Here is an 11,942-nt window from a genome sequence, read left to right on the forward strand (position 1 = left end):
TGGGGGGAACATTTTTTCATTCCCGCACATGCCTCTTGCCCCGCCTCAAAGGGGTTTGAGATGGGGCAAGAAGCACGCTCATGCTCATCTGGATGTGCCCACTGAGTGTTAAGTTGAACATGAAACACCTCCTTGAACTTTGCCTAGAGTCTGAATGCAGAAGGAATTATGCCAAGGTAATTTCACCCAAGTGCACTAACTGTCCTAACTAGCAAGAGATACAAAACAGATTTCAATATATAGGGAACACTGGTACAGTAGCCACACTATAGCTGGAAGTTTTTACAGTCCTACAGTCAAAACAGTCTTGATACACCCATGCTATTATTCTAGAACAGATGGTGATTATTAGATATGTAATCAGCTGGGTTAAGCAAACAACAAAATCTTTTGAGTACAGCTGTTTGTCCACCTGAAACAATGGATCATGAATCTGGGAAGCATCTATAGCTTATTTACCCTCATGCCACAGGCACCCTTTCCCCAAAAAACAGCCCTCCAAAATTAGGGTTTGTGGTCTTAAGTGGGAAAATTAGTTTATATGCCAGAATTGAAGCATATGAATTCTGTTATGGTTACTGAGACTATCCTTCTCTCCCAGCCAGCGAGAGAGGGGCAGAGTGCAGTTTTCAGTATTAGAGTTCTGATCCTTTCACAGTCACTGCTAAATTAGCTGCCAAAAGCTGCTGGCAATGTTAAAACAGCAGGGTGTTTCTCTTGGTTTGAGCATCAAGAGTCAGGATTCAGCCAGGACTCTAGAAAAATCTTCCCCTCTCTCCATCTCTCTTCATTGCCCTGTTCCCAAAACAAGGAATGTGTCTTATTTATGTGCACATGGTATGTGAGAAAATATGGCAATACAGATGTGAGTATATTTTGGAGAAGTTCCTAGTCACTACATTTATTACAGCTATTAGTATGTCAGCAGTGGAAACAGTACTGTTACAGAACTGTGAATTCCTGTTCTGTTATAACGTACATGAAGTGTGTAGCATTTTGTGTCAATAAAATATGGTGAGAGTGAAATGAACCATGAATGGCAGCTTGTCGGTGTGTTAGCTTCAAAACAGGCCAGGTAGTGTTTGGATTTGTTTGGTCTTATTTTATTTTATTTATTGATTGATTGATTTTTTGCTCTTTTCCCAAGCACCACCAGGAGTGACTAGAAATAACGGTCACAAGCTGGCAGAGGGTAAATTCAGATTAGACATCAGGAGGCGCTACTTCACTGTCAGGGCGGCTAGGATCTGGAACCAACTTCCAAGCGAAGTGGTGCTGGTGCCTACCCTGGGGGTCTTTAAGAGGAGGCTTGACAATCACCTTGCTGGGGTCGTTTGACCCCAGTACTCTTTCCTGCCATGGCAGGGGGTCAGACTTGATGATCTGCTCAGGTCCCTTCCAACCCTACCAACTACAAAACTATGAAACTATGAAACCTTGTTTAGTCATTTATACCTAAGAAAAATCTTTTTTTATGTTTTAGTAGGAATTTACAGTGATCTGATCAGGTGTAACCGGTGACACAAGATTCAAACAAGTAAAGAATCCAGCCTCTGGAATTGCTTAATCCATCCTGTCCCTCCTTTTTTTTTTGAGAGAGAGACAAAAATAAATACATGAGCAAGCACCCAGATGCTTTTTTTTCTGATCCATTTTATTCACAGGGCTTATGTTCTTTGTAAAAACACAACAAACAAGTCAACCAACCTATTGGCACTGCTTATGGCTCTCACACAACTCTCTAGTTCCCTGTTCAAGAAAAACTCAGTTTACTCTTTTCTTAAATGCCTGAAAGAAGAGAAGTGTTATGCAACACTTCTGGAAGTAAGAAATCCAGGCTAAGATAGGCCATATATTTCTTGTGAAGGACTCTCAGTTTTGATCTATCTGGAGCTCTATTTATAACCAATGGACCTCCAAGCGAGTGCCATCATTCACCTCAACTGTAGTAGCACCCCCCAGGGAATGGAGATTGCTTCTTGCAGTTTAATTGCCAGTCAATTTGACCAAAACCACATTCAGTCTGTTCAAGAGTCATTATCTATATAATAGGCACCACTGCGCAGGTGCACAGTAAAGATAGTCCCTGCTTCAAAAGCTTACAATCTAAATGGATGAAGCCATCAGGAGCTGAAGTGAAATATCATTACTTCTCCATTTACAGAGGAACCCAGAATCTGAATCTGCCTGTGGTTAAAGATTGGGATCTCATGGTTCTCAATATCTCATGGCTATCTTCTGTGCCTTTACTCCCAAACTGATAGTGAATGTTTAATTTTGACAAAAGGTAGAAACTGGAAAAGGCATGACAGGGTGGGAGGTACAAACAAACAAAATAAAAAAAAACACACTCACCAATTTCTTTTTCACCACCTGGTTTTCTTTAATTTCACCATTTTTCTCTTTATTTTCCATCCTGTTATCTTCTTGCTAGTCTGTTAGTAATGGGGGAGGGGAGAAAAAGAACAGTTTTTAAATTACTGACCTTACATTCATAGATAGTAAAAGCTTTCATCTGAAGTCATGTTTCACAAATTAAGAGCCAAATTCAGTAGGCATTTAAAAAAATCCATAATTAGTTCTACTGACTTAGGCTTCTCATCTCAGTTCTGATTCAGTAACGTATTCATTAAGACAGTGATGAATTGTCCCATGTCAAAAGGGACTTAAGAACACATGCTTATTTTTACTCTGCTAAAGTGCTTTCTTGAATCAGGACCTGTTTTGTTTAAAATGGTATGTTCTGATCTGTTTATGTCACACCTAGCACAATGGGGATGTGGCCCATTTGGTATTCATAGGCAGTCATTTTTATCCAAATAAAGACTAGCTGGGTCAGGCCCTTCTATGAATGGCACTGTCTGCTCCCAGTATATTCCCCTAGTGCAGAATGCAGCAGTTTGTTTAGCATTGCATAGTAAAGTACTGTGCACGAGGAGAGCACCATTTCTATTGAAACCATAGGAGGACGTTAGGTAGATGGAATTACAGTACTAGTGTTCTCATGTGACTAAGACAAAGAGGTTAATACCTCATAGCTCAGGGGCGGGCAATTATTTTGGGCAGAGGGCTGCTTACCCAGTTTTGGCAAGATGTCGAGGGCCGCATGGGTAGCCCCGCCCCTTGACAGGTGCCCTGCCCCATAGTCACCATCTTGGGACCAAAGTCCCAATGTCTTGGGACCAATGTCCTAGGGCCAGCATTGGTGAGGCCCAGAGCGGGGCGCAGGCTGGCAGGGATCTGTGGAGCCAGGCTGGGATGCACCAGTGGGGAGAGGGAGGAGGTGGCCCGGCTCCATAAAGCCCCTGCCGGCTGGGTCCCTGTACCCCTGCCTCCGTGCTCTGACCCCTGCTGGCACTGGCCCCAGGACACCGGTGTGGGCCCCGTGCTCCTGCTGGCTCCCTGCCCACTCACTAGTTCACAAAGAAAAAACCATTAAAACCTTGCAGTGCTCAGGTGCCATTTAAGCTCCCAAGAAGAATACAGTTCTCAATCCCACTGTTGCAAACATTAAAACCAATACAGAGCTACAAAAAATGTAACAGTACTAAGATTCTTGCTAAATATAGTACATATTATTGTATATTTACTTAAGCATATCTGAGCTGATTTCCAAATTAGGGTAGAAAGCATGCAAAAGTCAGCACATGGAGCAGAGTTTTGCTTCAAGAGTGAAATCTTGGCCCTACTGAAGTCCATGTGTGTAACACCTTCATTTCACTGCTGGAGGTTTCCATAGTAAACACTTTTTCAGTAGCTCTTATGAAAAGTGTTTTAAAGGAAGAACTGGAATGGCCTTCATTGAAGGACAAATATGAAATCAATAAAGGCATTTATGTGCTCAGTGTCAAAGGTCTAATTCAAGTGCACTTTGCTACATTTACAGTAAAAAAAAGGAACCTGAAGGCTCATGTTTCATTGTAGCATTTACAACATAATAAAAAGTATGCTGTTTAATAAGCCAAGATTCTTACCAGTATGTTTCATATAAATTTCATTACCACTGAGATTTCAATTCTGACTCAGATATCAAATAAATAAATACCGGAATATGGAGAAGTGTTAAACTAGAGATAAAATGCAAAGCAAAATAAACAATGACACCAAGCTGGAATTGCATGATTTACATGACAAGAAGCATTGACACCACTGATGTAGAAATACTGCCATTAAAAAAAAATGTTTTATTGTTAGGCATTTAGAAGAAAAACAGCTGGGCTACCTATGAAAGCCTGCCCATCTCTTCTGTTCTGCCCAAAGCTTCCTTTGTTGCTCTGCAGAGCTTCCCCCCTTCTGCAAATATTTTTTAAAAACCCTTCATTTGGGAATTTCCAATTGTAAAATTACAGTTCCCAAAGAAAAAGTTGGAGCCACACTGAGCTATAGCTAATTTGTGATTCAAAAGGTATTGGTATCTGAATAGCTGATTATTACAGTTCAGTGACTGCTGGGTCTGACCTGGGACTGATTGATGCAGCCTATCAGCAAGGGTGGGTAGACTCATTCAGAGACATGCAAGAGCCAGCAGTTCTGTATTTCTAGTAACCTCCAGCAGAACACATAAACTACATAGCTTCCCCAAATTATCACATACTGGCTAATCCAGTTGACTTGGATGGAGCATTGGGCTACTTATATGATTAAAACTCATAGGAATAGGACCTTGAGAACTCATCCGTTGTCAAAATATTTCATTTGAGTCTGTGTGAAGGAAATTAAAGTCTGGGATTTGTATTTCTGCTATTGTTAACCATTTCATTCATTAAGGTACCATGCTTAGATACAGTTTAATCACTCTTTAACACTTGATAAATGTCATTTAAAAAAATACTTTAATACTTTATGCCAGCTAAGATAATGATAATCTAATTAGGTTTTGAACTTTATCATATCAAAAGATCATATGCCCTAGCCCCAACCAGTAAATAACTATTGTGATATGATCCATTAAAAGGGTTTTCATTTTCTCATTTATTAGCTTAGGAACACAGTTTTAACAGTTCTCTGAAAATACCCAGTAAGGAGTTAATTTTAACCTGGTTATAATGTATAATGTAAAAGCACATTATTGTGCCCTATGAGGTTGAATTAGAAAATAGCAGGGAGAGAAGTTCATAGTTATATCTGGGTATAACTATGAATCTCTCCTTTCCCTGCTATCTTCTAACTCAAGAAAAGAATTGTTCTATTATTTTTATATAATAAATAAAAAAAGGAATTAAAGCTAAGAGATAGCTAGTTCTGAGGGTGTGCCTAATGAGGTTGAGAACCAATGCCTTAGGCTGATCCCTTTGCTTATAAAATGTAGTAACTTTAATGCTTTTAAATCAGATCACTAATAGAGGCAGAGTTCAAGCAGACTGTGAATCACTGAACTTCTTCCAAAACAAATTAATGCTGGAGCAAAAGGTCCTAATAGATTGGGGTGGGCACTTATTTTGGCTGCAGGGCCACTTAATGAGCTTTGGTGAGCTGTCGAGGCCCACAAGGGTGGCCTCACCCTTGACAAGCACCCCGCACCACTGGGACCGAAAGTCCCGCCCCCAACCCCTGACCTTTGCCACTGGAAGTCCCTCCCCTTACCCTTGGAAATACTCTTTTGGGGAAGGCGGTTTGCAGTCTTGGAACCAGAAAAAAGCCCTCAAAATTATATACTAAAAATCAAACATCCACAATAACATTTTACATTTTATTAAAAAAAAATGTTTGTTCTGATTTGTGTGTATTTTCATTGTGTATATAGAAATGATTGCATAGTAGCCCAAAATGAAGTCTTATTCTTGTATATTGTGGGGGGAAGGGCGTGGGGGGTATGGATGGGTGTGGGTAGGTGTGGGTGTGGATGGGTATAGAGTTTGTGAGGGGATGTGGTGGGGTGTGGATGTGTGTGTATGTGGGGTGTGGGTGGGTATAGAGGGTTTGTGGGGTTGTGTGGGTGTGTATGTGGGTGGGTATGGGGTTTGTGGGTGGATATAAGGTGTGTGGAGGGGGAGGGTGGCTGGGTGTGTATGTGTGGGTGCTTGTAAGTGGTGGGGTGTGTACATGCAGCATTGAATGGGGCTCCCCCCAGGGGCATGTTGGATTGAGTAGTGGGGGTGGAGGTTTTGTTGGGAGATGTGAAGGAGGGTGTGGGTGGATGCAGTGTTTGTGGGATGTGTGAATGTGTGTATAAGAGGGTGTGGTTGTGAGGTTTGCAGGGGAGGGTTTGAGGGTATGGTGAGGTGTGCATGGAAGCCCCCCAAGTGCACACCCCTGAGACAGTCAGCACCTGCTTCTGCTCCACAATGGCCCCCAGCCTGCACACTGTGCAGCCTTTCCCCCCCACTGCCAACAGTGCACAGCCCCAGCCCAGCCCCACACCTGCTCAACACCAACTGGCCATGGCTTGTCCTGCTGTTCCCTGGGCATACAGAGGGGCTGGGGCAGCTCCACAGCTGCACTGCCTTTCTAGGCAGCCCAGGCTGCAGTGGCTCCTTCCAGCTGCTGCTGCCACTGGCTCCATCCCCGCTGTACTGGTGGAGATCCATGCATGCAGCCCTGACTCAGTGCACCCCTGGCCTGCTCCAGACTCGCCCATCCAGGCTGAGGAGGAGCAGCAGCAGCAGCAGCAGCTGCTGGGTAGAAACTGTTGCTCGGTGCGGGGGAAAAAGCGGCCCCTTCCCCTTGCTGCTGCTGGGTAGTTCTTGCTGAAGCCTCCTGGAGCCTGCACTGTGCCAGGCTGCCCTGCATCTCCACTGCCATCACTGCCGCTTCTGGGCTGCCCTGCAACTGCTTTGTGCTGGCACTGCTGCACTGCTGGACAATTCAGAGGTGGCTGTGATGGCAGTGGAGACACAAGGCAGCCTGGTGTGACATAGGCTCTTGGCATCTACAGCAAGAACTGTTCAACAGTGGTGAAGGGGAGGAGCCACTTTTCCTTCACGTTGAGCAACAGTTTCTGCCTGGCAGCTGACAGCTGCTACTCAGCCTGGATGGCCGAGTCCAGAGAAGGCACAGGGTGCACTGGGTCGGGGCTGCACGCGCAGGTCCCTGCCAGTACTGTGGGGGTGGGGCCAGCGGCAGCAGTACCCAGAAGAAGCTGCCACCACCTGGGCTGTCTAGAAAGGCAGTCCAGCTGTGGAGCCACCCCAGCCCTCCTACGTGCCCAGGAGTGGCAGGATGCACCATAGCCGGATGGTGCCTGGGCCAGGTGAGACCAAGGGACCCTCTGCAGGCCGGACAAAGCTCTTCCCCGGGCCAGATCTGTCCCATTGACTGCATTTTGCCTACCCCTGCAATAGATACATCTCCAAGTTGGCAGCCCACCTCACTTTCCCTTGTTCTATAATCATACTCTTTTCATGCCCATCCCATCACTGTGCATGTCTTCTCTTCTCTTGCTTCCCCATAATAATTTCTGACTTCAGCATGATTTCACTTTCCTTTTTTTAACTGGTACACAAGGAGCTCTCATTCTACATTTTCATTTCCAGTCTGTCAGTGACCCATTTGGTGGTGTCATGCCTATCATGGTGAAGGGAAGAGAAGTGACACACCTATTTTAAAAATACTGGCAAAAATTACCTTTACTTTTGACAACATGCAGCAGAAGTACTTTGCTTCTAAAACTGCCATGTCAAGATAAGTTTGGTGCCCAAAGAGTAGAGAACATGGCAGTCAAGGAAAGCTGGTTCACTAGAGAGTGGTCTGCCATCCAGAACTGATGTTACAGCAGATAGTGTGATAAAACAAATATAGCTGTTTTATCACAGCTGAAATGCTTCTGCTTTTCAGAAGAAGAAAAGACTAGATGATGGCATGCAGTATTGGCATTCACTCACTTTGTAGGAGACAACCTCGAGGTGTTCCAGCAGGGGGGGAAAAGGGGGGAAAAAAGCACTTGAAATGATATTCACAATTCTGTAATTTGTGGGAACTTGTACTTTGAGGTTGTTCCAGTGCACTATAATTACAATGTGTCAGAGCAGACTCAATTAATTGAATCTGCTGGACTCCAGATTGACTCCAGTGTCACATTATCAGTGTCCCTGCACTGAAAATGGTGGTGGGGGTGCTTCAACTAAAACTCATTCAACGAACTTTAGCTAAAGTGCCCCCACTGCTGTTTTTCAGCGTGGGGATGCCAATACACATGAAGCTCTGGGTGCTTTAATTATACTGGCTGCCAGAGCCACTCTAATTAAAGTGTGTGTGTCCCCCTCCCCCCACCTCCCAGAGTATGTATATGAATGTCCTGTGTGTTGGATCATTTAGGCCCATGGAAGACATTACACTTAAATACTAACCCAGACTAAAGTGTAGGGGATTAAATAGTAACACAAAAGGGATACCATCCACAAAAATATTACACAAAAAGTAATATTTTTGTGGGTAATCCATCTTGCCTTAAATTGAATGTGTGGTAGGGTTAGGACCACACAAGGAGTCAAACTGGTCCTGCTGTGGTGCCTGCCAGCCAACCATCAGCTGATTGTCAGCTGGGTGTGGGGACTGCACCAGGGCCTGTTCAAACACTGGTGCAGTTGAGGAGCCAGCTGACAATCAACTGTTTGGTCACCCAGCTTTCAACTTGCTGGCATGGGATTATGATCCCAGGCTCCCCCTGTACCGGCCAGTCAGGAACAATTGGATCTGATTTCTGATCTCCAAATTGCGTATCCTGCCATGCACATGTGACATGGCAGAAATGTGATTGTTGGGATCAGGAATCAGATCCCATCATGCCTGTAAATGAATGTTTGTCAGCATCCTTAGTCTCTGCAACACTGAGAATTTTAATACCCAGCTCTTAGACCCCAACCCCCAAACTGTTGATGGCCAAAACCTTGAATTAGGAATAGCTCCCTCAACAGTGCCTGGGGGTGTGGATCAGTGCTTTAGAATAGGATCTGCACTGAACAACACAAAGAGCTGTGAACCATGCACACTTGGTAACAGGGAAAGACTGAGAAGAGAAATGCATCTGAGATCCCATAGCTCTCCAGCAGCTTAGGCGACTTGCTCTGAGCTGGTGAGTGGGGCCTCTCTTTACTCAGAATTCACAGCGTAGGACCCTTTTCTAAAGGTCAATGTCTAAAAGCCCTTTCTTTCAAAAAGCAAATAGGGGAGGAGCTTTTCTTCCTAAAGAAGTTGTAGCGCCCCTTTTTTCAAGCATGCATCCAAGACATGGGACACCTACAGTAAAACAGCCCTTGGACAAAGATAAAGATAACGAACAGCCCTTGGAGCAGGAACTGGAACTCAGAAATCTGCCCACACAAGAGAAAGTACCCTAACCACTGGGATACTGAATCATGCTCATTTTTTGCAGCATTCCCCTCACATACACAGATGCACAAAGAATCATTCATTCTTTTCTGCAAAGTGGAGTGTTTCCTCACCCCAGAATAGATCATGGTCTGGTGTTTAGGGTACTCTCCTGGGAGATGTGGGCTGGAATCCCCTTGGGCAAAAAGGAAGCGAATCTGGGTGGCTCAACTGAGTGAATGCTCTAAGCACTCAGCCATCATACAAAAAGTGAGTGGGCATTATCTTCATTATTTAAAATCCCCCATGCATTTTGAAGGAAGCATGATCTAGCAGGTATCTTCAGAAAATGCCTTCTGGATCAGAGACTGACAGAGACTCTTGAGTGGTCTTCAGCAGGAGCTAGGTGAGCTGTCAAACCTTGTCAAAACTGAGGTAGAAACAGTTTTTTAGGTGCCTTAAGAACTTTAAGGTCATGAACTAAAGCATCCACAAACTTAGGAGCCTGCAGTATTAAGCAGCAATGCAAGCGCTGGTGTTCAAGACTTGGACTTGGACTTAGGGACCTAAAATGGGGCTTAGGTGGAATTTAGGCACCTGTTGGCTCCAACTGTGTGCGCTTTCAAAAGTACAATGTGTCCTCAAAGAAAACCTCACTAAATACCAGTAAATTTTTAGTGGAAATGAAAAATACAGTCTCCCAGAGAATTCTCTCCCTACCATCCTCTCTACAAAAAATATACTTACTCATGACAAGAATTCAGAAAAAAAAATATTTGTTTCAATAAAGCAGATCCAAAAGTAGAGCCCACCCCCCTGGTATCCTGATCAAATGCAAAGATTGCTAGAGCCCCCACTCCACCTCATTCTAAATTTTGGTTAAGTTAGCTCTCATCGTGCATGCAGTGCTCCAAACAGTGACAACTGGATGTTGATTTTGTTTCTTCATTAGTATAATTCCATGCTTATGAAGGGGGTTAAATTAATAGTTCTAAGTATCTATTCAACAGGATCCAATACAAAATGTACAGCACAGACAGAAACCATGCAAACGTCTCCTGTGCTGTCTAGGGTAGGTGCCTGAAATCAGATGAAACCTCCTTTGAAGTCAGTCTCCAGCCTATTACAGGTGTTAGTCCCATTACCTAGCAATGCAGTGTTATGTACTAACAACTCTTCTGATGCTTTAAGTCCTATTTAGCTTGTATGCCATTGTTTTGAATATCAAAAATAATTGTAATCCCTTGTGTGCAAAAATTTGGAATGTGTCTATGTCAGAACAAAATTAAGACTTTAAAAAGCTTTTTCCAAAAAGAACAAGAGAAACACCCTTCTCAACCTAAACAATAGCTTGGTGGTTAGGGTACTCCACTGGCACATGTTAACTGCTGCTACACCTGCTTTAGACCAGGGACTTGAATTTGGGTCTCTCCTTCATGCCAGTTGAATCCATAACCATTAGACCCTTATTCCTTGGAGTCTCAGAACAGCAGAGACTCCCTATGCCTAAAGAAGGGTGATAGCTCCCGAAAGCTTGCTAAGAACTGTTTTCTAACTTCTCAGTTGGTCTAATAAAAGATATCACTTCTACTCAAAGAACCTTGCCTGCCATTAGACTATTTCTGAGTCTCTTCCTCTGACCAGAAGTTCTGAGAAACTTTCCCAATTAAATTTTTATTGATAAATTCTTGTGGAAAATTTCAAATTTTGACTAATTAGTGCTTTCCAGTGGCAGGGGGAGCAGGGGGAGGGAAAGGGGTGAATGGACTTTTAGTAAAAAAATTCCAATCTCTACTATTAACTATCCCTGTTTGAATCAGGACAAAAATGTTTAATTTGGCATTGCATACTTCTACAGTATGTGCCAGTATGCAAATTCTAGTATCAACACAACACAAATAAACATACAGCTTCAAAAAGGAAACATTTTCAGAAGCAGTTAGTAAATAGTATGAAAGAGATTTTTGTTTTTATGTCTCAAAATCAGTCAAATCAATTTATTTATCTGAATTTTATTGTGAGAGAAGATATTTTAGTACTGTCCAGACCACATTTTCTTTCTTACTATCTTCAAGGTTTTTTTTGTTTTCCCCCATGTAACAAAAAGCCATGACTTCCAATCCAGAGGGAAAATATGAGTTCATATAGACATGTACATTAGTTAAAGGAGAGACAGACTACATAAAAATAGCAGAGTTCAGTATTGTTTGCACAGGAGTTGATGTCCCATGGGTGCTGAGAGCTCATTCAATTTAGAATTTCATAAGATAGTTTTTCCTATATAAAAAGAAACATTTTTAACTCACCAGGGGGTAAAAGGTTTTTAATCTTAATACCATCCTTACATTTCCTAAAATGAAACACCAGATACAAATGAATGAATACCACAAGCCAAAAACTCAGAACATTACTTACCACTTATCCAAGGTGTTCTTCACTGTCAATGCCTCATGAAATCTAGCCCCTCTTAAATACACGCAGGCTACAAAAAAATATATATTGCATTGGAGGTGCAGCATTCTCTGCTAAGACATTGCAGTTCAATCATTAAACTGACTAATCCCACCATTAAATTCTCTACCCGTTGATAAGCAATAAATCATTAACTGTAATAAAGTCTATTCATTTTTGCAACTACTGGCTACCAAACATCACACCAAACAAATGTCTATTGTTCAGTCTAAAGTAGTTGTGAC

General features: G+C 42.9%; 1 protein-coding gene across 2 annotated transcripts in view; it reads right to left on the reverse strand.

The window, feature by feature from the left end:
- SLC2A9 (solute carrier family 2 member 9) overlaps positions 1-11,739 on the reverse strand; it is a 232,864-nt gene extending 221,125 nt beyond the window's left edge. For both annotated transcript variants that reach the window (XM_019526606.1, XM_019526608.1), the window contains exons 1-2: positions 11,662-11,739; positions 2,356-2,435 (exon numbers count right to left, since the gene is read on the reverse strand). In XM_019526606.1, coding sequence (XP_019382151.1) covers positions 2,356-2,415 — 60 coding nt within the window. In that variant the 5' untranslated portion in view covers positions 2,416-2,435; positions 11,662-11,739. The remainder of the gene's footprint in view (positions 1-2,355; positions 2,436-11,661) is intronic.
- Between the last annotated feature and the right edge of the window lie 203 nt (positions 11,740-11,942).

Source organism: Gavialis gangeticus, unplaced genomic scaffold (assembly GCF_001723915.1).
Source record: "Gavialis gangeticus isolate Ggan-Ray unplaced genomic scaffold, GavGan_comp1, whole genome shotgun sequence".
In the NCBI taxonomy this organism is placed as follows: domain Eukaryota; kingdom Metazoa; phylum Chordata; order Crocodylia; family Gavialidae; genus Gavialis; species Gavialis gangeticus.